Source organism: Cyprinodon variegatus, unplaced genomic scaffold (genome assembly GCF_000732505.1).
Source record: "Cyprinodon variegatus isolate N-32 unplaced genomic scaffold, C_variegatus-1.0 Scaffold466, whole genome shotgun sequence".
NCBI classification, from domain to species: Eukaryota; Metazoa; Chordata; class Actinopteri; order Cyprinodontiformes; family Cyprinodontidae; genus Cyprinodon; species Cyprinodon variegatus.
Genome location: NW_015150919.1, coordinates 489,082 through 516,177, shown reverse-complemented (window position 1 = coordinate 516,177; position 27,096 = coordinate 489,082). Strand labels below are relative to the sequence as shown.

The 27,096-nt window shown below is 36.9% G+C and overlaps 1 protein-coding gene across 1 annotated transcript in view; it reads left to right on the top strand.

Annotated features, from left to right (window-relative positions):
• The window catches only part of ube2f (ubiquitin conjugating enzyme E2F (putative)), a 52,750-nt gene extending 27,224 nt beyond the window's left edge, over positions 1-25,526 (top strand). The window contains exons 8-10 of the mRNA XM_015389570.1: positions 4,622-4,654; positions 6,413-6,475; positions 24,450-25,526. Coding sequence (XP_015245056.1) covers positions 4,622-4,654; positions 6,413-6,475; positions 24,450-24,500 — 147 coding nt within the window. The 3' untranslated portion in view covers positions 24,501-25,526. The remainder of the gene's footprint in view (positions 1-4,621; positions 4,655-6,412; positions 6,476-24,449) is intronic.
• The last annotated feature ends 1,570 nt before the right edge of the window (positions 25,527-27,096 follow it).

The window sequence follows — 27,096 nt, the reverse complement described above, 5'->3', positions numbered from 1 at the left end:
GCGGCTTGTATATGTACAAATCATGCAATTTAGCTTCTGCGGCTTATATTCAGGTGCGGCTAATAGTCCGAAAATTACGGTAGTCATTTAATAAAAAAGCAGATTTGTATTATACCTGATTGATTGAGCAAGACAAGAAATAGGAGTAAAAATGGTGAATGTGACTTTTTCTCCTAAATTACGATGTAAGATTGAATTTGTTCGTACTGATGGTTCTTGGATGAGTTCCATTGTTTACATCTTGCTTCTTTCTTCCTCCTTCTACCTTTTTTACCTATCTGGCAGTGTTACTGTTTGTAACGGAAAATATATCTAACCGTGTTAAACTGACCCAACTCGACCTGAAGAGATGAGAAACTAATGGAAGAGGCGGTTTAAATGCTATTGTAGGAATTAATGTCTCGATAGTGAGCTACTGTTACTTTGTTAAACTGCTGTACTTAACCAGGGTAGAAAGTAAAAGCAGGATACTTTCTATAAATATATCAAAGCTGTGTGCAGGGTTGTTTAAGGTAAACCTCTTAACAGAAGGCTTTTTACTTGGATATAAGAGTTCATTGATATAGATAGTTCTAGCCTTCACTCAGTTATATGCTCTCCCTTACAAGCTGTTAAAGGACAGTTGCAGAAGTTCAAAGCAAGGACGATGTCTTCTGTCCTTGCTTAACAGAAAAAAAATTACCTCTGATGGAAACTATGACTTCAAACTGTTATACAAGGAAGGAGCTCAGCCCTCCATGCTAACTAACTTCTTTTCTCTGCAGAGACCAAGGAATGGATCAACTTTTTTGTCTGTAAACGCCATTTTTTAAAATTAGATTACCGTACAAATTTCCTATGATGAGGCTTCAGCCCATTTTTATTTTAGAATTTCAGAGTCTATTTTCCTCTCTTTTCTCTTCAGTTAAACTTTTCCTCGGGTTATTTGTTGTTATTTAAAAGATTATTGCCTAAAATTCTGAATATGTTAATTACAAGAAAAAAAATAGTAATCATAGTTTTAAAATAGACATTTTAGCTCTAAATTAAAAAGATACAAGTAAATTATTGGCTAAATCAATTGATATATGGTGTATGCTCTTGCACACGTGCTCTTGACAGGCGTTCCCTCTTGGGAGCCGGTACAGGGTTGTGCATGTCCACTTTTTTTTTTTTTTATTGGAGAAGGCGGTTCTTTTGAAAAATTAGGGAAATTCCTCCACTATACCTTTTTATAGAACAGGTGTCTGCTGTTCTGTTCTTTGACTGCAGTCCAATATTTGGATATTGAATATTGCAAACTCAAACCTGCAGCTCAGTTTTAAATTCTTGAAATAAAGTGGTAATAATGTGTTTATATTTCATCCAAACTCCAATAAATGAATATTCTTTGCAGTGGTGCCTCAGGTTTTCTTTTATAAGAACCAGAAGATGATTCAGAAACCATCAGGACTGGTTTCTGCGTATGGATTAGTGTAGCGGCTAAATGAAGTTGAGCTCTGTCCGGAACATGGATGTGTTGCCTTTTCTGTCAGCTGTTGTTATTCTGGAAATGTGCTTCTGTGTTTACTCAAAGGTAGGTGTGGATGCGGTCACATGCGTGTGAGCAGCTGATCTTGAGTTCATGTGTCAGCTGGTGTCGCAGAGAGTGCACCAAAATATGTGTGAAAAACAAAGTGCAAAAGCTGCTAAGCTGAATGTCTGTTTTGAGTAGGTGTTCCTGTCCCTGTTCTCTGGTCACCGCTCTGCTCCACTGCAACCCACTCATAGACTACTAACTTCTGTCCTCTTTTGCATAATGTGCATATATTGCATGCAGTTAAATCTGAGCTCGTTCTGTTTGGCAAGTAGTAAAACTGGCTTTAAAGGCAGCATCTGAAAAACATCTTTTGAATCCAGAATCTTTGAGGTAAGCCAGAGAAGCAGACCTCCTGCGTTACATTAACGTACAGTCTACTGTGTATATAACTATATACTATATACTGTATATAGTATATTGTATGTTTTATATTGCATAAAGCTATGGATTCTGTGCTCTGTATATATCTATTGAATTGGTCTGCACCTTCAACACCAAGTCAATTTCCTTGTAAGTGCAAAAAAGGGAACAATATTACAATCTTCAACTACAAAAAACCTATATTAGAAAATGTGACAAATATTACTCAGAAAAGGAGCCTTTCCATAACTTTAAGACAGTTTTGCTTTTTGTTTTCTTGTTTTGTTTTTTTCCAGTGGTGCTGGTAATTTTTTTCTTTTTAATCTTGGAAAAATATCTCAGCCATTCAACCCATACCTGCATCTTCATTTCTCTGCATCATATTTAGGTTAGAAAACCCTCAGCTTAGTGTATGAAACATAATAACAAAAATATCATAGACTGGCTAAATATTAATGGTCCAACACCATGAGCTGGGTTAAGCCACAAAGGTTAATGTAGTGATGGGTTATACATCTTGTAAATGGAGTACTACTTCTACTAGAGACTCACCTATGGTTTTGAATGTTATTGCAAGAATAATTTTCGTAATATGTACATTTAATTAAGAGGGATTGTAAGAAAACAGTGGAAGTATTTGTAAGTTTTGTCTATGACCAGAATAATGTAGGTGGTTTTAGTTGACATTTTAATTTGTAGCACATAGTTAGTCTTTACTAGTTTTGTTATTGAAATGGTTTCGCTCAGTCTCCATGCCTGTCAACTTAAATAATTTGTAAACCATTCTTATTTAACTTAGAAAAATCTTGGCATAGAAATATTGTTTGCTTTTAAAAGTGAAAGTACAAAACAGATCTCCAGAAAACCACAGCTGCATTTGTAAGCATTCCAGAATCGTAGCTTCTTCTTATTATGTAGATTTAAGAATCTCAAATAATTAAAAAGTAACTTAAAACGAGCTTCCAAGCATTAATGCCAAATGTCCATCAAAGAACAGCTGTCTTTAGTATTAATTACCGGTATGATGCCAAACTGGGATGTATTACTTTTGTGTTTCTCTGTCTTTCTTTTGACTCTTAATCACTGTGTGAATTCTGCCTATGTTGTTTTATTTGTCTAGACTTCCTCTGCATTTAAAAAGGCACTGCAGTTTATTTATTTATTTATTTATTTTTTTTGGTTGTCCAACTGCTTGCAGCTACGGTAACTTCAAAATAGGCCAGAACCCGCAGGAACTGTGGGTCACTGAATAACACAAATGGACATGATGTTTTATTTAAGTCAGCAGTTTAACTTATGAACAATTCTCTGAAGGGTATTGCTTTACCCATGGTGCATATGAATGAAATGTAACCTTCAAAAAAAATGTTTGTAAGTGGTCTCTACCACAAGTAACTTTCTTGACATTTCATTTGTAGATTAGGCAGTTTTTTTGTGATGGCTGTATTGGTATGTAGAGGTAAACATGCTGTGTATTTTAATTTCAACATAAACTGAGACACATCCTGATATTAGATTTTTCCTTTTCTGTTTTTTTTTTTTTTTTTTTCCTTTTTTAACTAGCCTTGACCTCAAAATCCAATTTGGCTTCTGTCAAAAAGAAGTTTATTTGCAGTTCTGATTTTCAGATCTGTTTATTGTTTTGTTTTGGACATGAACAGTTCTGATTATCAGATCTGTTTATGTCCAAAGGGCATGCAGTAGAGCTGCACATCTTTTCTGGAACATGTCTTTTTGAAGAGTCAAACATATTCCTTAACAATGGATAAGCATGTTTTCTGTTCCATGGGTGCAGAAACAAAATGGCATCTTTCTTCTTGGGGAGTCCTTCCAGCTTGTTCCTGATGCATGTTGTGGGCAGAACCTCTGTCTTATACTGGCGCCCGGGGAATTTGAAAACGGTGCACTTGCAGAGGGAGAGTTTTGTATTTGTTCTTGTGAAATAGGAAATGTCAAAAGCAAAATTATGTGAGAATACTGATGTTGACATTCAGCCTTCCTGTTGAGTGCAAATCCTACTGTTTTTTCTACTTGTAACAAGAACACGTTTAAGCTAGATGTAACATAATCTCAGATCTGACTTAAGGTTTTGAAGGTGATTAAATTTTTTTTTTTTAGTAAACAAACAGGAAGCCTTTGTAATGCCTGCTTTGGGGAGTGTGGCCTAGTAGTTAGAGCATTGCGGTTGGAATCCAGAGGTTTTGAGTTCAAGCCCCACTCCCACAGACTGCCACTCTGAGCAAGACGCTTAACCCCACACTGCTCCCCGGGCAATTGCAGCCCACTGCTCCCAAAGGGGATGGGTTAAATGCAGTTAATTTAATTGCTCTGTACTTGCGACAGAATAATAATAATAAAACCTGGGAAAAAAATATATAAATGAAGATCTAGGTGAATAATACCGACACTGTCAGGATGGAAATAAAGAAAAAAATGAGTAAAATGGAAGTTGATTGCAATCAACAAACATCTAGTTATCGTATTAATCAGCTATAACCACAATTGTATGTTTCTCTGAAATGCTGCAGGACCAGCCAGACGCCTAGTGGTGACTTTCAGATATAAGAAGAGATTACTAATATAATAAGAGATTATTTAGATTTTCTTGGTCAAGTCATTCTAGTGTGAACAAACATCTGATTTTAAGTTGTTATTCCTATATCTCAGAAATAAGTAATTTTCTTATGTGTGTTTTTTTTCCAGGATGTGGTCTGGGGATTGAACTCCTTGTTTACTGTAAGTAAAACCCTTTACTGTAGACACTGGCTTTCAGTAAGCTGTTTAACCTCATGGTATACCTGTTGGCTAACCAGCTATTACCCCCTTTACACCACCCCTTTGAAACTGATCCTTGTCGATTTTGGGCAGAGCTGGGATCAGTTAACCGTGCCGAGCTTGTTTGCTTTTACACCTTTTACACATCACACTATTACAGTTCCTCACCTCCTGTCGGCTGTCTACAATACCACAGCTCTCAATGCGGGAACTACGCAAAACAAAAATGGCGGCACCAATAACATTCAGAAACTTATTTGCCTGGATAGCGTCCTCTGCCCAAATTTGGTCTTTGCATCGTCCCAGATCACACCACGCCCTTTTGATGCCATTCATTGTTAATAGGCTGAGAAGAGGTTTGTGTTGTGAACACATGAAGAGGTCTGTGAATTGCAAAGCCTAACACGTCGGAAAAAACCCGCGAAATGAGTCAGCTGGCTGTAAATAGGAGATGACATGGTCTGCTCATGCAGTCTTTGTCATCAGAGAACCGAGCAACAACTGAACCGGGCCAAGCCTTGCTGTTGAAATAGTTCTAGATTTAGCGTGGTTCGATTGTGTCTGGCACGGTCAAGTTCAGTTGTATTGCATTTACACTCAACAGTTATATCGGTTACTGTGTTTGGACCGTTCTCGGCACGGTTTCAAAATGGTAGTTTAAATGGGGCTTATTAGTCCTTAAACAGGCCATAAAAGAAGCATTAAAAGAGAAATATCAATAAATCTCCTCTTTTTTTCTTCAGTCACAGAATCAGTTGGGTCCTCAGTGAATCTCCACAGCTTCAGTTTATTATTAAACTTACACGCTGTCAGTTTAAACTCAGATATAAATGAACAAGGTCACTGTTAATCCGTATTTCAAAGACGTGCTGAGACCATAGGCACCGACTTGCGGGGGATCGTGTTTCTTGTTATGAAAACCGCTTTGATGTAACTTGGGAGGTCGAAGCGAGAAAATCTGATTGCTCGTCGCATTTTGGAGATGCCAGCTGGCTCAGGATGCCTGATAGTGGCACTTCTCCTGAGGACACATACGCAGTTATGCATCATTTTTTTATGTGAAACTGAAGAGAAAAAAGTAACAGAATCAATATGAATTTTCCCTTAAAGGTTTTTGGTATAAAAGAGCAAAAAAGTACTCTTTTGAATTTAAATTCCTTCAACCAGACTAATATTTCATTCTCAAGTAAACAGCATATTGATACACTACGTCTTATGATTCATACAAATTTAAATAGACCCATTGATTCTATGCTGAAAATATTGGTTCTTACCCTGAGGTCATCACTGTGTTCATGGTGATAATAGTAACGGTAATATGCCCTAGATCTCTCTGCTCTATTAAGGAATAACCTCCCAGGCCGTCCTCCTTTTTATCTCTTTTATAGCGAGCCTGCCTCTCTTGTTGTGTGCAGCGTCTCTTTGGCGACTGTGTAATTAAACCATTTTGTTTGTTGCAGTGACAGCGCTGAGGTGACATTGCACACAGTTGAAGAGGATTTCATTTCCCAGGCAGCTTTTCTTAATTAACAACATTTGGCCCTCAGAATGAAGAGCTAAACCCTGAAAGGATGCTAATAAAAAGACAGAACATTTAAGAGCCTCTGGGCACAAACAGTTTATGGTTGAGTGATCAGGGTTTTTTTGTACTGTTTGCCAGAGCATATGTGCTTTAGCTCCACTGTACTTCTATGACGTTTATTTTTGTCTCTTCTGCAGGACCTGTTGAACTTCGACGACCCATTGAACATCGATGCAGCAGAACATCATCTGAGAGACAAGGTGAGGTGGATTAAGGGTGTCCGTAGTTTTATTCATCACATTAGGAGACGCTTCAACCAGGGATTGTGAAATCTGACATGCATTAAATTCATTTTTACACCATTTTTCCGGTTTTCCCTAATAACTTTTAGAGATATCAGCTTGTGGGAATACTGTGCATTAAACCAGATCTGCTCCGTGCATTTGGTGGAGCTGCTCCACTTCATGAAACACACTGGGATTTACTTGCGTTTCTAGGTGATGGAATGTGATAATAGGAAGTGCTTTAGTTTGGTGTAGTGGGCTGGAGCTGCCTTTTTGGGAACACAGTGGCTGTGACTGGATACTCCAAAGCTGTTTTCACAGGAAAGCCACTTGGCCACGCACTGCTGCTAAATTTGGTTCCTCTACAGTAGACGGCAGGAGCTTCAGTTTGCAAATCAAATCAGCGTATTAAAGCAGATCTCAGTATTCTGCCGTCTCTGTATTGGTGTGGGAAGTATAAGTGCATTTAGAAAGGTTTCATTTAGCATATAACATCTCTGACACAGTGAAGTTTTTTTTTTGCTGTTTAATGTTTTATTCTTTGCCTTCTACTATAAATTCTGCAGTATATTAAATATAACAGATTTTATTTAGGCACCATAAGAGCATGTGTAAGTTATCTGCAAAGACGAATTTCTGCAGGAGCACACCAGACTGAGCAGAGTTTGTTGACCACGCATCAGATGAGTATCGAATGAGCGTGTGTGAGATTAAACCATTGCACATCCCTTAATGATGCTGAGAGGTGTAGTGAAGAAATGAAGGTAAACATTTATTAAGAGTCGTTGCAAAAAAACACCTATATATTCTTTCCACGCCAAAAACCTTTTATTTATTTTGTGTGGTTGTATTTAAGCTACTTTTTTTATTCCAGTATTTAATGGTTTAACAGTAGATAGGTTGCATTTACCTATTTTTTAATGAAATGTTAGGCCTATATTATTTTCCTCTTTAAGTCATAGTGCTAAATTTGTATGCACAAGTAACTATGTAGCTCGCACTCCCAGTTCACTGCATGTAACTGGTAGTTGTGCTACCAACCAGTTAATGGCACCGGACAGTGGAGCATGTTGCTCCAGCAGGAGGTTCATTAGTTGCTTACTGAGGATTTCAGCGAATGTCTGCAGTGGAGCAGACATCATACTTGATGCATTGCCCTGCCTCACGCTGGATGGTGTCACAGCTCCTTACAGTCTATGATGGTTCTCTGTTTCCATCAGAGTCTGATGCTCTGTGACCTACTGTAGCAGCAATGCTGGAATAAATAATATAAAGACACCCTATGGCATTAACATTCAACAGTTGTGTAAATATCTGAAATTTGATAAAAGCTTCTTTAGAAATCATCCGCCTTACAGTAATCGAGACCCTTTAAAGATGATCATTGAAAACCTTAAAAAAACAAACCTCTTTATAAGCGTTACATAAATCTGTTTTCAGTAAATTTAGAGCTACTTCACCCTCCTGTTGTACGTCTATGAAGTCACAGCAGCTGAAAACATGAAGTTGTTCAACCGTGACCCCCCCTCCCGCTGAGTCACAGCATGGCATAATCAACTTCAGGAGCGAGTGGATAGAGGTGTGGGAGGGTGTGTGACTGTGGATGTGGATGCTTTTATATGTAGATGTGTTTCCTTTAGTGTGTTGAGGCTTTTAAAGTGGTGCTACTCCTCTGGCTGCTCTCTGAATACATTACCAGTTAAAGTGGCTGAAAGGTAGCATTCTCAGAGGTTGAATGTAGTGTGTAGTTTGTTACTCACTTCAGTTCAGTGATGTGAGGCTTTGTTGACAAACAGGTCGAGAATTACAGTAAAGATCTTAAACTGTCTCGCATTTGTCCTAAGCTTTTCAAAGCATGGACTGTTTGGATATTTTTGAATCTGTTTTTAAAATAAATTGCGGCCCCTGAGAGTTTGACTGTTTGCCCTAGTGAAGTCCTCAGTGCATTTCTGTTTGATGCTTTTTAAGCACCTTAAAAGGACAGTCAACACTAACATTATAGGTCCTTTGCAGAGTTAATCTGTAGTTTCTGATTACCTTAAAAAGATAAATATATATATATAAGAGTATTAAAAATAGTGTTGCACCCATACCGATACTGCCTTAAAATGGTGGTATCGGAGAGTACCGACAAATAAGGAACCAATACCATTTTGAGAGCCAAAAGTTTATTCAACTATTGTCACCCATTCCAGGTAGGCAGTAAGAAGTTCTACTAGACTTTGTATTTGTCTTTTTCCTGCTTCACAAAGGTAGGCAGAAGCTTATCAAAGCCATGATGGCAATTATTTTACATTCAAGTAGTATGTCGTTCTTCATATATACACACACACATCAATTTCAAATAGATGGTATCTATATGGTATCGGAATCGGCCGATACTGCACAGCCAGGTATCTGGTATCTGTGCAACACTAATTAAGACTAACAGAGCTACTTTTAACCCAGAACACAAACTCTGCTTCTTCTGTTCTATCATTGACAACTGGTCCAGATCACAGGATGATTGTTACAAAAATCTATCTCATGCCCACTAGATTAGGGGTAGCAATCCCAGTTCCTGAAGACTGGTATCATTGGTCCAACACAAACGATTCAAATGGCTCGGTGTGGAATCAGTTCCTACAGAGCCCTCTCAATTATCAATTTACTTGATTCAGGTGTGTTGAACCAAAGCTACATTTAAAACTTGCAGAATACTAACCGACACTCAGGAACTGGAATTGCCAATCCCTGCACTGTATAAGTTTCCATTACCTTTTTTGTATTTTTTTTTAACGCACATTTTTAAGTATCGCATTCGTGGAGTTTGAAGTCTCAGAATGAGATGTAACATCAATAATGCTAGCTGACATGATAAATTAAGTAAAAATTGCTCAATTGCGATACATTCAGTAACCTGAATGTATCCGTGGTAATACCTGATCATTAGTCTGTGGTAGCTAGCTACCTCTACTTCCTGTTAATTGCAGCCTAGTGTAGCCTAAACGCTAAACACATCTAATTTGCTTGTTTTCTTCAATGTTATGAAAAACCCCTCAGTATTCACATGACATATGGGTGGAAAAACAGCTTTTGTTAGGTATGGTGGGAGATTTGGGATACTTTTTAGTCTGGTTTCTCTGCCAAGGGTCCAAGCAATCTTCTTGGAGTTCATGCCAACATGGAGTCTTTAAAACAGCAGCACATTTTAAATAGAGATCAGGGGGACTGAAAATGGGTCCCTATTGAGTGTTTTGGTTGGATAAGGATTTTAAAAAAGGGAGCCAAATCACACATTCAGTTTACACTGATGGATCTAAACAATTTGGTTTCAGAAGTATTTGGAAAGGCTTGAAATCAGGTTAGTGTCGACTTTCTAGAACTATGTTCTGTTTTTAGATCAGAAGTCGATGCTTTGCACTTGAACACTTTGAAAAAAACAGAAAGTATCAGAAAGCATGAGCCTCCAGATCGTGTCTTCATGTAGTGGAATTTAAAGCTCCCTTAATCCAGGATTCTATGTATGTTTAGGGAAAAAGAAATTGTTTTAAGCTCTTTTTATGTTGTTAGTCCTAAAGCATTGCCCTGTTGATAATGAGAAAGGAGTTGGTACTGCTTTAGGGAGCCTTAAATGCAAAAGATGTGACATTTTAAATATCTGCCTCATATTTTTTTACCTTGTTTGATATTTTATATTTGTTAGAAGTTAATGAATGACTTGAAATCAATGTTGAAATAACAAACTGCATAAATTGATCCTGTTAGGTTTTATTTATTTACTTGTTAAAGGTAAAAATGTCTCCCATGTTTCAGCACTAGGAACCTTTAAAGAAGCACGTGTTACCTCATTATTCTCCTCTAATGAATGATCCACCTCATATCTGAGCTTTTGAATCAATTATTTAAATTGAATCACATTAATGTCAGCAGCTATTAACCTTGTTGCCACAATAGAGCTAATTTTGCCAATATAGTGTTACACATGAAACGCTAAAACTGTCTGTGGTCAAATGGACAAAGAAACAGTTCATCAGACACAAATTTAACCCTTCGGAAGAGAAAACAGAATAAGAGAGTAATGGATTATGACATTGTAAAGAAATGCGAAAAAAAATGGTGAGAGATTCCTCTATCTGTATGCTCCAACTTTGTGAAGCAAACTAGAAAAAAATAAAGTGCTGATTGAACATAGCAATCTGAATAGATGTTTCCAGATTATGTTTTTTTTCTCCATTCACTTTAAGAAAAGGCTACTTCAATTAAATATTATTAATTGAAGAACATTACTAGGCTTTTCTATGGTGGCCTATAGGTGTGGAGGAAGCTAAAGAACCAGTCATACTTCTTTTTTTCCATTTAGGATTCCTTAAATAAGTGAAACCCACACATAAGCCTCAAGACCAGTCAATATAATACACACAATAGAGATTTACTCTTAAGCACTTGGCATATTCACCAGAAGAAGAGGGCTATGCTCTGAATATACCTGCCTTTGCTCTGCATTTTGCTTTTTAATAGGAAAAGAGATTATTTGGTAGAGAGAGTGGAGAGGTGGAGGTTTTCCCCTTCAGAGAAGGGAACAGTAGAGGCAAGAGGGAGCAGATGTGTGAATAAAAAACTAAATAGGAGGGTCATTAAATCTGCAAGAAAGAGTGTTGTTTAAAATAGGTGAGTTAAAGTAATCGAGTTAATGGTCCAAAGCGAAGATTATGCAAGCGGAGTGGCGTTAATAGTGCTGTGTGTCAGAAGTGAACATTTACAAGACGGTAGAACTGATTTGATCCAAGAATCTAGGTACACAATAAAATGGAAGTTAACTGTCAAAAAAACCAAACGAGCAGGGAGCTTTTATTTTCACATCAGCACTGCATTTATCCACAAACACCTTTAGATCCTCACCATCGCTCACAACCCAAACTCTTTGTTCTTTTTTTATCTATCCAATTAAAAGCAGCTCATTTTCTCATATTTGTTCAAATTTAACAGAAGAAAAGCTCCTTCACCATGACAGCCATGTGGAGCTCTTTGTGTTGGTCTGTTTGCATGAAAGTCATGCTTTATATTACATCATCCATCCTTTCAACTTACTTTGGTATACCAACCTTGTCAGCATCAGCTCAGTATGAGGCAGCAACACTTTATTGTTTATCTAATATTTATAAAATAAAGGTATACCTTTTCTATCAAGGATATTAAAAACAAAGTTGAAAAGAAGACACTTGAATTTGAAAAAAAAAAATACCCAAAATGTTGTACAAATCATTTAAAAAGGCAGATATCTTATAAGCAATGATCAATCAATAAGAACAAATGTGTTTTTAAGCAAACAAAAGGGACAAGGAAAAGAACGTTGGCAGATGATGGCCACCTGACAGCCAGTGGGAGGCTGTTCCACAACTTTGGGGCTACTAGCATAAAGGCACTATCTCATGTAGAGCAGGGGATGATTAAAAGAAACTGCTCAAATGTTCTATGAGCTTTAGGAATGAAATATTTAATATATAATCTATATAATATATAATGTTTAGATCTGGGTTATCCATAGTTAGTCCTTAAGTTTTAAATGTTTCTTCTCTTTAATACACTTGATACAGACTATTTCAGTTCAGGAAAAGCTTTTTTATCAGCTATCTATTGAAAGTGGATGGAAAATCCAGGGACAAATGAACAACATGCAGGACAGTGGCCCTCAAGGACAACAGTTGGAACCCTTAATTTAGATGATAAATTATGCAAAGCTCTAAAAGCAAATGGATCAATTTTGTACTTAATAGGAAGCCTGTGTTAAAGATGCAGGAGCAGTTCTGTCTTGTTAACTGGTTAATTGTTAAGTTTTAAAATGATTCAGTTAATTATAACTGATTGATCATAAAGGTTGTCTAAGGATGAACTGATAAGCTCAAATTTTCTCTCCATAGCGTGATGGGGTAAATATGTTTTTTTTTTTTTTTTTTATAATATGCTGATTTAAGAAAAAAATAGTACATTATTTTAGGCATTTATTGTACCAGTTGCATTAAATATTGACTATAAACAAAAAACATGGTCTTGCATATTATCAAACTTATTTATAAAACATAATAAAAAAGGAACCATTTAGGTTTCTGATAAAAAGACATATAAAATATTTGAGATATTTATTATTTCAGTTGTGCAGAGATGAAAAACTCCCCTTAAAAAACACGATATGTCATTCTGACTTACTAGCAGATTATTTGTTTATTTGTTTCAATAAAGAAGACGCTAACTGTGATACAGCTCTCATTTTTTAGTATAATACTGTTAATAATTTGTGCTCTTAGTGCTTTTGAAAAGATTGTTCTGTCTGCTGTTAGAGGAATTACAAATCCTTCACAATCTACTCTGCTTGTTGCTTGCATGTTTTTTTTCTATGATCTTACATATTTTTTGGCCCATTATTGTGCTTCATGTTAAACCTGTTGGATGTGTTTTAAGATGGGCAACCTGTTCAAGATCAGATCCTTAGTATTTTAAAGTGACAATAAATTGAGCAAGTTTTCAAAAACATCTAAATGACCAGTTGGAGATGTAGTGAACATAAAATAGCTTATTAATATCTACAGCTGTAATATTTATACCAAAATGACCCAAAAAAAGCTGAACTCCAAGGGAGCTCATACTGTACTCACCATTATAGGAAGAACACATTGGTTAAAGCAACACAAAGACAGGACAAGCATTTTGCCCTAAAGTGATATTGACTGCCTGTGTAAATATAACACCTTGGGGGGTTTGTAACTGCCTTAGCACCACAGTTTACTCTCTCTTTATATAATAACTTGTACATTTTGACCTATTACATTGATCACTTACTGCATTTATCTCATTCACATCCTCTGTCTTCATCAGGTATCTTTTGAGGTTTGATCTTTTTTAACAAGATTTAGTCCTGTCAATAATGCTGACACAACAATCCGTTCACTTCACCCTTATTGGTGCTCTGTTGTTTTTATCTGCTTTCTGTCTGCCAGAAAATCTCAGTAGGCTTGTAAAAGTCTGTCATTAGGGTGCAAAAGGTAGCCCAAGTTGATCCTGCTTTGTCTCATTGTTTAAACACAAAGAAAGTTTGTTTCACAGAAGTGTAGTTTTTGTTTGTAACTCAGTAACCTCTGGTTATACTTCAGCTGATTTTTTTATGCCATGGAAATATATTGCAGACCATCTGAATTGAGCACTCCCTTTGCTCTGCCATGAGGACCAACCACTAATATTGCACAGATGATGCACAGAATGCCAAGAGTGTGTGAAGCAGTAATCAAAGCAAAAGGTGGCTAGTTTGAAGAACATAGAATATAAGACATATTTTCAGTTGTTTCACACTTTTGTGTTAAGTATATAATTCCACATGTAGTAATTAATAGTTTTGATGCCTTCAGTGTCAGTCTACAATGTTCATAGTCATGAAAATACAGAAAACTCTTTGTCTGAGAAAGTGTGTCACAGATTGCATCCTTCAGTTTGATACTGCTCAGTGATTTTGCCTATACTTATTCAGAGTGCTTCATCTTGCCACCTGAAGCCTTCTTTGGTTTTCATCTTTCACTACAAGTCTGACTAAAAGCTTTGCTATACAGAAAATCCCCTGTTGTTTCCTGATGTCTGTGTCACATACAGACAGAGTGTGCCTTGCTATGACGACCCGCCCACATTTCGGTGATACTTGTAATAAAGAGTAGAGTTAAGGTGACCCGGACTGGGCCAATAGGGTCGATACTGAAGGGAAATTACTACTACTTTGTGTAGCCTGTAATTTCTGGAATGAGACAATTACCCCATTTTACACTACCCTTGAAAAACCATGCTGAGACCGGTCCGAGCTCAGTAACTGAGATAAATTATCGTGATAAAAAGGAAAGCAAACTGATCTGAACCCACCTAGACACAATCGAACCACGCTAACTGCAGACCAGTTCCAGAGGTGGGCTCGGCTCGGTTTTTCCCATGGCTCGGTTCTCTGATAACAATAGCGCATGAGCAGAACGCGTCATCTACGTCTGGCTGCACATCACGATTCACACTCCATTCCAGTAGTTGGCAGTAATGCCCCTCCAGAAACAGAAGAAGACCAACAACTTCTTCTTCAACTATAAACAACAATCGAAATCTTCTCCACGCAACATTTTAAATAATAACACCGAAGTACAGCAATAATAATCAAGCATAACTTTCTGAATGTGACAGGCGCCACCATTTTGATTTGCTTGATTCCCTCCTTCTTTGTCTTCTTCTTCTTGTGTTTTATGGTGGTTAGCAAACAACTTTTGGTGCATTACCACCACCAACTGCTTGATTTCCTCCTTTAATACTAGCAGTAATACCGCAGATAGCCACTAGAAGGTGAGGAGTTGAGGAACCGAGATAGCGTGATGTGTAAATGGTCTTCAGAACCGAGCTCGGCCTGGTTAACTGATCCGAGCTCGGACCGGTCTCGGCATGGATCCGTTTTTCAAGGGTAGTGTAAATGGGGCTAATGGTAGCTAAATAAAACCGAATGAATAAAAATAGCTATTTTTTAACAAAGGAATTTTATTTCTTTGGGAGATATTTTAAATAATGTTGTTGAAGCACTCATTTTTGGTGACCTTTCAGTAAAAGATGCGATAAAAGTAAAATGGAATTAATGGACGTCATGTTTCCCTGAAGTTCTGATATCTACTAGAGTTATAACACAAAGTTTGGTTAGATGAAAAAATTTAACAATCACCCTTTCTATCTTTTATTCTATATTTAAATATCTCCTCTATCTCATATTTTCATGTGCTTCATAGTCCTGTGAGCTTGAGTTGTTTTTTTTTTATCCTATTTGCAAAATGATAACTTGCAACCATAAGTTTTATTTTGAATGCAATTTTATGTAATATTAATTGTAAATGCTTGGACATAACACTAGAGAGGGAGAGAATGAACTTTCTTTTATTAGGAAAATTGTTTGGAGAAAATGGCGCATTGTTCACCTAATGATCAGCTGTACAAATGTGACTCATTTGTTTCTCTGCCTCTTTTTACAGCGTGAATTTTTAGAAACAAAGGCGAATGTGTTGCTTATGTGATATCAATAATGGGGTCTGCTTAGGGACATGTGTTTATTCTGTCATGTTCTTATCTCAACCAGTACCTGCATGTATGTAAGAAGGCCTAATTATGTCAGGAGCGAGCAAAATGTTTGACATTTTCGATTCCTCGGTGCCGTCAGCTCACCCTGAACAGTTTTCCCTTACGACAGAGAAGAAAAAGATTGCTTAATATGATTTTGCTTTTTTGGTGTCTGCCATAAACAAAGATTTAGAAAAGCTTTCAAGGAACAGCCGAATTGAAAATGTCTTAAGTTTTTCAAGCAGTTCCACTGATAAAAAAAAAATGCAGGATTTATACATACATAGCATCTATTATTGTCAACATATGTCGTCCCTTCATCTTCCCAATTATACTAGTGCCAAATTTAAAGTTCTGTTTGTGGCGGAAAAAATTTCATCACAAAAAGCTAATTTTGTTGGTTTAAAGAATGGCTCAGTGGTGACCACTTCAACTTTATTGAAAAGTTATTTTAAAGTCAGATTATCGTTTTTTTATGTAAAATACCTTTTATTGAAAATCAAAGAATAAAAATAGCAGTACAAATAATACAATAACCTCATTATCATGAACTTTAAAGCTACAGTGTGTAACTTTTAGCGACATCTAGTGGTCAGACTGCAGACTGCAGCAACATGAACATCTCCCCCCCACCGCTTCTCCCACCCAACAGTACGGCGAGCGTTACGGGACAAAATGTCTTCCACGACGTCCGCATCACCTACCTTCTCAAGTGATGAGGTTTGTTTACATAGATAATTTTACAGATAGTATTTTATTAGTCTGTGTAGGGTTTAGTTTTCATGTAGACTTAAGATAATAAATATACCCGTTATTTTTTCTACATCGTTGTGACGTTTTGGCGATCTCGCAATCGCTAGTTTGTTGGCTCTGCGCTGCCGTAGCGCAAAGATGTCTGCCTCCATGGCTGCGAGACCCGCTCCTATGTAATTATAAATAACGAATTCTAAGGCAACGCAAATATTAAGGTTAAGAGGCTGAGCTCGTAGATGATGATAAATAACATAGTTATGTATAATATATTACATTTCTGACTGTATATCCCTGTAATTATTACACACTGTAGCTTTAAGCAGATAAGAATAAATACTTTAAAATTGTTGGTTGTTAAAGATTACCTTGGTTCTTAAAATACCAGAGAAAAAATGACATCACCATCTGATCAGGTGCAGCTGCTTGCATGAGTTGTTTGTCAAATCAACTGAAACCTCTTGCAAAAATTCAAAAATGTAAAAATCTTTTAAAATGTTTATTTCCAGGTTACATTTTTCATTCTTAAGTTTTTATTTTTTATTTTTTTTTTTATACATTTATTCGATAGGTAATTAAAGCAGAATAAAAACCCCTTAACTGAAGTGAAAGTTATAATCCTGTCATCCTTATTCCAGGTGTTACATTATAATGGTTTAATATTTCTAAAGAACATGTGCAAAGTCAGCTTCCTATGTGAAAGTTAAAATGCTTTTTAAATGGTGTATATTCATTAGATTTGCCAATTAACCTAACAGTCATGTTTTTGGGCTTTGGGAGGAAGCCAGAGTACCTGGCGAGAACCTACATATGAACAGGGAATAGAACCCAGAACCTTCTTGCTGCAGGCATCAGTGCTACAAATTGTAATACTGTAATATGAGGATAAATGACAACGATGAGAATCAAATTTTTTCACATTTTTTTCTGCTTTGTTATCTTTTATGAAAATTTAATAAAAACTATATTCTTGGAATTTTCTACATGTTAAATGTAGATGAGGGGCAATGGGTGACTTGGGATTCAAAAATGTTATTTATTCTTTCACTGCGAGAAAACAAAATGTCTCCAATGTATCTCTATGTGTGGTGCTCTTTGTTTTTCAACACTTTGAAGCCTTGTAGCTGTTTTTTATGGATCCTAACCTTGAAAACCTTAATTATACGGATTCATGTGCTTTATGGTTTTGTTTTTTTGATTTATTTTTCCCTTTACAAACCCAAAGAACAGAAAGATTCAGCAGGTTAAAAAAGGTTTCTTCTCAGTCAGAGCACTTCCACCATTTGTCATAAACTATAATAGCCACAAACCCTATATATTCCTCATAGTTTTGGGCTAATAGAATATTGTCTGTTGAATTACTAACTCTCAGCAGAAATGTCTCCTCTGTGGATAGGTTCTTAAACAGCTGGAGTTTTTGTCACTGGCAGGCTTCCAGCATTTCCATCCACATTTCCACACATCATTTTTAACTCTGCATGTTGCTCTTTCCCCTCATCATCATGTTAAGGCTCACGTTCTCCGTTTCTCCCTTGTACCCCAGTGACCACTCTAAAGCCCAGCTCTGCCTTCGTGACTAACTGGCTACTGGAAGTGATGCATGAATCAGGGCATTGATGTCAGTGCTGCACTCTTAAATGTGAAAATCCCTGTTGGAGAACAGCACAGCACAGAGAAAAAGCAGTATTTAATGGCTAAGACCCCTGGGGTGATGGATGAGTAAATGGGGATAGCAAGTATAAAAAACGACAAGAAGGGATGGTTAGAGACTGGTACGATGATGCTTCAAACTGAAGCTGAATCTAGTTTTTTGCAGAAAACATTCAGAAATTAAATGGAAACCTTTAAACTTCCTATATGTAAAACTTTTCTAGGCATATTTATACTATAAGTTACTTATTTACCTCTCTGATTTCTCCCTATAATTCTGTTACCATCTGCTAGCCTGCTAAACTAGCCCCACCCACAACGCAGAGATTTGTTTTGAATTTGAGGATGCAAAGCGGGTGGGGTTTTGAAGGGGTGATGGCAAAGCTGCGCAACGCTGGAGAAAGCACAACAAGGAAGATGGGAACAACTATTGAACAGTTCTCGTTTGACTCAGCTTCGGAATCAGTTTTGAAAGGATTAGACTTGGGGTTTTCGTTGAAACATGGTCAGGAAGAGGCGCTACGCTCATTTAGTTTTAAGAAGGACGTATTCGCCGTTTTTCCGACAGGCTGTTTGTTTACACTCCCCCACCAGCTTTCTGTCGTGCTTACTGCGTCACAGTCAGTTGCACTCATTGGTCAGAGCGTTGGCCAATAGGTACAGACATGGTTTGAAAGACAACGGGTTGTTCTCATCAACAATCTTCCGATGTCTCATTCATCGGGGCCAGACTAAATTAAACATTTATTCTCACATTTAGTCTGGTTTATCAGGCTAACCATCTGCATTGATGAACTAACTTTAGGATTTGTTGCATACAAGAGCCACTGAATGAGCTTTGAAATAAACCAATGCCCAGAATATTTTTAGAATAAATGTGGAGATTAAAATGTCTAAACTATTGTCGTTTGATTAAAACCCTGGAGAATGAGAGATATTTAATATGAGTTATACAACAAAAATTACATTAGTTTTAGTCATTAGGCGTAAGATTTCAACAATAATTTAAGATCTTCCTGAGGAAAATATGACACAGCTTAGGTGTTTTCATTAAATGTATGCACAGCATTTTGACAAATCACATAATGTAAGAAATACTAATTTATTAAGCAACTTTTACACTCCTTTTAAGGAAAAGTATTACTTCCCAGGCTCTTAGCGGTGTGAAGATTGCTGGCCCCTGCCCTCATGGCATTACCTACCACAAAAACATCCATGGCTGTTTTGTTCAAATGCGCAAAATGTCATGATCAGATAAACATTTTTCAGATTTTTATTTTTTTTTTAGCGTGTTCTGGAATAGTTTCATGGTGCAGGGTCCATCACTGCTTCAGCTTTATGTTTTACATATTGGTAAATGGTTAATGCCCTGTATTTATATTGCGCCTTTTTTCAAGTCAGGAGACTTGACCAAAGCGCTTTACACTACATTCAGTCATTCACGCACATTTTTCCTCATATATTTCTCCAGCATCATTTTAATACATGGTAAAATTCATGGAGTCCAGATTCAGAAGAATTAAAGTATCCTGAAGCATAACACTTCCACCTCTATGCTCTATGGTTAGCATTAGCTTCTTTTCTTGGAATGCTCTTATTTAGCTCATGCAAGTCTAATGCCCTGCTGTTCAAAGAATGCATTTTTGGAGTAATCTTTTGAAAAACTTTCCTGCAAAAGTTTTCGTCTTTGTCAACCATCTCTATTACAATCTTTAATCTGACCTTCATTTTTTTTCTTGGATAGCAAAAGTTTCTTCCATTATACACCCCCATGGAATTTTAAGTTGTGCTGGATCTTTTTGATTCTTCAACTAGGCACTTGATTTACAAACACCAGCAAGAGCCTTTCAATTAAATGTGATAAGATTTTATGGTTCTTATAGTCTGCTCTCAGATAACCCAGTCTGGATGGTCAAATCCAGCCATGTCAGTGTTTGTTTGTTTTGTTTTTTTCTTTTATTAATGTACTCAACTATTTTCTGCACTGTGGAATATTTGCTTTTAATCTGTGAGACCTTTTTAAATGTTTTATCAGAATTATAAGCCACTACGCTCTTCTTTTTGAAACCTCAAACAGCTCTTTTGATCTCACCATGGTGTCCAATTTCCCTTTAACAGTCAGGAACACACAAATATAAATTTGGGGTTTAAAAGGGGCAAACCTCATGCAGTATTCTGAGTAATGATGGTCTAAACATGTTTACCTAATCTCTTCAATTTATGTTTGCTTCTAGTCATTTTAAGTTGTAAATGTAAATGCAGGGGTCTTCTGATTTATTCTCAGCCAGATATAACTTTTCTACCATGCACATTTTTAAAGTAGTATCTTCTTTTTATACCTACTTTTCCCAGCAGGGAGAATCTGCAAACAGAGAAGCAATAGTATAGGAGCATGTGTGCCTGTTAGCAAAGTCACACCGAAGCAAAGCTACTCCCTGTATCTTACAATAAAAGCAGGGGTTCATTTAGGGCCGGATTACAGATTGGGAGCCTGTTAAGACCTGATGTTAAATGAGAGGGACACTTCATTATTGCCTCTGTTCTAAGGCTCAGTCTACTAAAAATAATGTAGAAAACTCACTTTCTTTGAAGCTATAGTTTCTGTTCTCAACCTTAGTTGACTCAACTACAACAGCCCCCCCTCCAGTGAAGCTTATTAAACACATATCATTTATTTTAAAGTCAGTAACAACTTCTTTATCATACTGTGATATTTGTAGTTTAAACTCACGAGGGAAATTGACTGTGGTGATGGTGGCGTATATGCTAGCTGATACTGAAATACATAATATGCAGTTCCAAAGGTTTGGTGCTGCTCATCCAACCCAGTATCTCACTGTTGCATCGTTTTTATTCCAGCATTTTCACATTATACAGTCAGGCACTGAAGGCCTCTGAAGAAATCTGAGTCTTTTGGGAAACTTTATTTTGCATTTTATATGGAGGGGGGGAGGATGTTGCCTTAAGACAAATGGTAATTTCACCCAGATGAAAAAGATAAGTTACTGATAATGCAGAGAGCGCTTATTAGACATGTAAATAAATGAAATTATTTCAAACTGCATCATCTCCTCCCACATCTAAAGAGTTTTGGACGTTTGGTTTAAGTTGAAGGGTTTTTCTAAAAGTAGGAAATATGGGTGTTTTCATCTCCTTCATTTCCTTTACCAAACTAGGGATGAAAGCAATTCTTTACATTTAGTTATGATTCTTAGGGTAAGGTTGGGCATTTTAATTTCTGCAATGAATTTAGAATTACATATTTTCATTTATGAAAGGAGGAACTGATAAAAGAAAGATCCTGTGGTTTAGTCGGTGAGAGAACAAGTTTGAATAGAAAACTCCTTTGTGAATTCGATGCAAGTACGGTAGCTTTGAACAATCCACAGCCGTTTTAAAGATACGTAGCATTAGAACCATTCTCACCTGATGTAGTGAACTCCACTTTCCTTGTGACATGATTATCTCTGTGGATCTGAGAAAAGGGCACAGAAATATTGTTGAATTTGACAGAAAAGCTTACTTAAAATGTATTTATTAAGATTTATTATGAGTAGAGAAAATTTATCATTTGGAAATAATACCACTATTTACGTGGTAATAGTGTCATGGCTGCAACTGAAGCCATGTAACCTCTCTAAAATATGCTTTGATAGTGTTGATTAGTGCAGTTTTTTCCTTCAGCCTAACAAACTGTTTAGCTTGGCTTTGTTGGCCCTTATATATTCTCCATAAAAGGCCACACTTAACATGGGAGCTGCTCTAATTCAAATTAAGGATGCCTGGTGCTCCCTTTGATCCCAATCCATGATGACGTACGTGCGGACTGTAAAGCATTCTCACTAAGGTTCTCCAAATATTTGGTTGAAGGGAAGGTAGAGACAAGAAACTAAAGCCAATGAAGTATCCAGAAAACACAACAAGCTGTGGTGTGACTAGAGATAAGCAGCAAAGGGTCGGCAAAAATCTCCCTCCAGAAAATTTAACTGGTAGGTCAAATGGATAAACTTTGTGTCGATAAAGAAGATGAAACATTAAGAAGGAGAATTATTTCATTAATGTTGGCCTTTTTTTTGTGGGTATATATATATATATATATATATATATATATATATACCCAAGTATAAAGGCTGGGCTATAAATTCAGATTATTAATCATGCTTCTCCTGAACAGCAGAAATACAATGAGAAAATGGATTTTAATAAACTCTGATAAGGTTAGGTAATAATCGGATGTTGCATAAGTGTAATTGGTTTTCTAACTGCCTAGTTTGGCTTTTCTTTAAGACTGAAAAAACTTTGGGATTTCTGCTGAGCTTGCTTGGCCAGTTACTATTAAACAAAGTGAGGTAATTAAGTGTTTTTTTATTTTGTTTATGTTGATGATTATGGCTTACAGCTAATTAAACACATAATAAAGTTTCTCAGAAAATGTAAATATTGAACAAACATATTAAAAAAGATATCCAGAGACGAGGATCTTTTGTAATCTTTTGATCGTATATGCACTAAACACATGATTTACGGTTCTTTAGTTTGAGTTCTTGCATCAGTGTTGTATAGCGTGGGGTTAATCACTCTGTGGATTGTAAGGAAGTCCAGACTGCTTTGATAGGGGCCTTCAGTACATCTGCATTCTTGGTTCTGTGTTTTTGTCTTTCTTTGGCATTTCTCCACACATTCTCTGTCGGGTTAAGGTCAGGCATCCTGAACTCGGCTCCTCTTCTTGTTTTTAGACTCTCGGGCCTTAAATTCCAAAAGAAAATGCTAAATGTGTGTGTGGTTCAGATGGGACATCACTAAAGGAATGGGATAGAGATAAACCAAGTCCTGGATGCCTCTCCTCACGGTGGTTTTCAAAGAATGTCCGTCCACACATTGTTAATCTTCCAAAAGATGTTTCCTCTTGAAGAAGATTTCGTTCACCCTCATAAGGCTGCAGTTAGCCCTGTTTTTTCAGTCTGCTTTTTACCACCAAAGAAGAGTTGACTTCTTTAACAATAACTTCTTGTGTCTTGCACCTATTGTGAAGGGTGTTGGTGGCTGCTAGTGATCTTCCCAGTTATTGTGTCGGGCATTCAATAATTTCTATATTAAAAGGAAATGTACATTTTCAAATGTCTAAAGTATCATCCTAATTTTTTGTGAAACATAACTTGGGGTTATTATAAGCTTTAAGCCACGATTAAAACTGATAGAAGTTGAAACTTCTAATATATAACTGTTCACAGTGAATCTGTGTAATTCAGAACTCTTTGAAGTGAGCCGATAAAGTTCAGTAACCGTTCACTGACTGTAATTGATAGTGATGCTCAGCGAGGGTGCTGCAGTGTCCTTCAACTTTTAACCTGACAGCAAGTCAAAAGATATATTCTCTATATATTAAAGGTGTGCAAACTTTACAACTTACAAATCTTACTATCTTTAGCAATTACTTTGTTTGGTCAAAGTAATATGTTCTTCAACTTGACACACCAGACTTTCTTATTCAGTCCAGCGTTTGTAGTCTGAGAGTGAACACACACAGAGGCAAACTTTGGGAAAAAACCAACCATGTTTTCTCCTGGGATTGCTTAGTTTAGTTCTTTAGAATCCCTTGATGGCAATAGGGTCATAAATATGTAATTTTATCCCGTTGGCAGTACGTATTTAAGCCAACAAAACAAACAAATGCCTTAAAAGTAATCAATTCAGATTCAAGAACAACATAGTTTCTAATTTTGGAAAATGTAGAGAAAATAATGAGATTCAACCAGAACTAATGCATTTTTGATGTACTACAGGAGAAAAGTGTCATGTACACTAAGTGAGCTGTTTTAAAATTTGCTTTTTGAAAGAAATCCTACAATCTGAAAACAAATTTTTGTTGAGTTTTTTTCCCTGAAAAGTCTCAGTGTCTTCCCAGAGAAGTAACATGACTCACTAAAAATGTATAGTGGCATATGGTGGATATTTTTATACATATATATGACTAATTTGTGACTTCATCATGAGTCACATCACCCCTCCTCACCCTGGGACTGTATCTCGTCGCTCACTGTTTGTGTGTTACTATAAACAGTGCCTGGCAAAAATATTTGATATGCTTTAAGAAAATGTAAAAAAGAAAAAAATGAAACATGATCTTGGAAAATATTTTTTCGGCACATTACATATTACACAAAATGGTTTGCTAATGCCTCATTTTTTCAGCATATTTAACAACCAGTGGTAATTTTCTTCCACTTACAAACTTTGATGGTAAATCACATAAAATCTCAATAAGAAAGACTGAGGTGAGTGATGTTACTAACCAAACTGATGCAATAAGAAATGGCTAAACTTTTTAGACATTCTCATTTAGACTTGCCTAAGAACGAAATTGCTAACCGTATTTTTCTGCCACTTTCACTCAGTTGTGTTCAGTCCTCTTATCTTTACCTCTCTTGTTTGCCTTTCCCTCTTTTCCACTCAGGAGGATTTTCGAAATAAGGTTCAGGATTACATCAAGCACTACGCCAGATGATAGATGCATCAGCAACCCACCTCAGCCGTGCGCCAACCAACCAAACTGCTCTACCTAGCCTCCGCTTATCTGGCCGACTCCTCCACATGTGAAACAGCAGCGGGCTCTTTGACTTTTCCCCCTTCCCTCCACCTCCTCCCGACACCGCAAACCCCGCCTCGGCCTCCCTTCTGCTCACCAAGTTTGCAATAAACTTTACATTGCATTAATAATAAACAAAAAAAAGTAACAAATGCTTCAACGGAAGGACTTGCAAAAGAAAAACGGGCTTTAATTTTGCTAATCAGTTGATTGTTAAAGCAGCAACAATGTCTGAATCAGTGACAGCGCCTCACTAAGGTGACCACGAGCCTGTTGGGAACAAGCCATGGCTCTGTTACTCTCAGCTCTCTGTTTCAGTGCCTGCATTGTTTGTGTTGCTTATGAGAAAGTGCATGGGAGTCCACAAATGTTCACACACACACACAGAAAGACGTTGTAGAGGGCGAACACACAGACAGGTTCCTCATTAGACAGCATGTGAATGGTCACTTTTTGATGTTCTCAAAGCATGGATATTAAGTCCTGTGCCTAGCATTTAAACCACCTCCTATATCTTTATATTTTTCTCTGAAGGCTTTCTGAAGCTCATTTCTTTTTTTTTATCATGTTCTTATAACATAGAGAAATTAGGGGTGGGTTTAAAACCTTTGCACAGTGCTCTTCCAAGATACGCCCTCTCACACACCACAAGTCATAAAAATAATTTGTGTTTTCAGCTTCAGACACATCAAGTCCTGCCATGAAAAACAAAAGCCACATGTAATTTTGTTTGTTTTGTTGTTTTTTTCACCCACGCTCTTTACACCTTTGTATCTCACTCACAGTGTGTATGAGGAGCTTATTGCATAATAACAGTGCAATCCAGAAGTGCTTTCACACCTTATCAGCAAAGTTGGCTTTGTACTGAAACGTGTTTTAAGTGAAAACATGGGACTTTAAGTGACTGGTTCAGATTTAATTTTGCACCCTTAAGAAATAAATGGTGATGGAATTTTATACCTGGTTGTTTTTTATACCTCTCTCTTTGTTGATTTAATCAAGGAACCGCAGTTATGCATTTAAAAATACATACACATCAATATTTTATTACTTTTTTTAATTAAAACAAAGTGCAGCTGATAAAAAGTAGAAACAGACTAAAAAGGTGAAAATGGTTTATTTCACCCATTCTGGGTTTGGAAGTAAATAACAGTTTGAACGACATGGTCTAAACTTTACACCTGGTATTAGCATGCATACTTGTTAACCTGATGGGAGTGGCCTAATCTTAAAGTGCCACTTAGAGGTTCATGAAATGGATTACATTAAACCAACTCCTAAAATGTGTTAGATTTTACTTAAATTAAGGAATTTACATGTACTATTTTAATACAGAGCTAGCTGTAAGTTCATTGGTTATTGGCTAAATACTAACCTCAAGTGTTTGGTTTAATATGGGCATAATAGTGCAAAATTTTTCTTTTATTAAAAAAACACTTAGAAAACAACTTTGCAAGCTAGAACGCTCTAACCGCATTTTTTTTTTACACGCATGCGTCATAGCGTCGCCTCTAAACACGCATGCGCGACACAGTATCACAACAACAATGGCGCCGTACTGTGTTGAATGGTTGCTGCTCATGCTACTCACCCTGCTGTCGGGCTTACAACAGAATCTTCTTCTTCTGGAATATCTCCAGGAAGAACAGAGCAATATCGACTACATAGTTCAGCACCTGAATTTGACTTAACCACGAAAATGGACCCGCAGGGCAACCATGTATAAATATTAGTGTGCATGCCCAACATTTCGTCGCCTATTTTTGCTTTGGCACGACAGCGCCACTTACAGGCCTGGCATACATTTTGCAGCGTTTTCATGTATTCGTGTGGACGATCACATTTATTTTACGTCTCCGTCTTTACGACAAACGTTCTGGAAAATATTAGCGTTTCGTGTTCGTTTTGACTTCGTGTGGACGGGGCCTCAGATTCCAACTTCCAAAACTTACAATTCAGTTAGATGATCCCTTCCAGATATCACCCCACCCCATCACAGAAAAGCACCTACCCGCTCCAGCCGGTGAACAATACCTCCTTAACGACCGACCCTTAACAATCATAGACAGGTTTCAGGTATTACAGGAGACAATGGAACCAAACGACCAACTCGTCGGTTTCAATTTGCATGTTTCCAAGCAATACAAGGCTTTGTCTGTATAAAGACTCAAAATCACTGCGGATCCAGACATTTGAACTGAGAAAGCTTCCTGGAGGGGAAGCGAAACGTCTTCAAATCTTGGAAACCAAGTCCAGTGGATATTTTTTGAACATTTAACATCTAGTTTGAACTACACAGTTTCAACCGTCGAGATGTTTGACTTCATCCAGAATGAAAATTGACTTTTTTTTTCTGCCTAATTAAAAGTTGACTGCAGATATAAAGGTGATGCATCTACGTCGAAGGGAAACCCAGATATTTGTCTGCGTCTCAGATTAAACCTTTCTTGCTTTAGGTTTACAAAATCATTTCTGTATTTCTGTATATTTATTTACTTTTAACTTATTTTGAAGT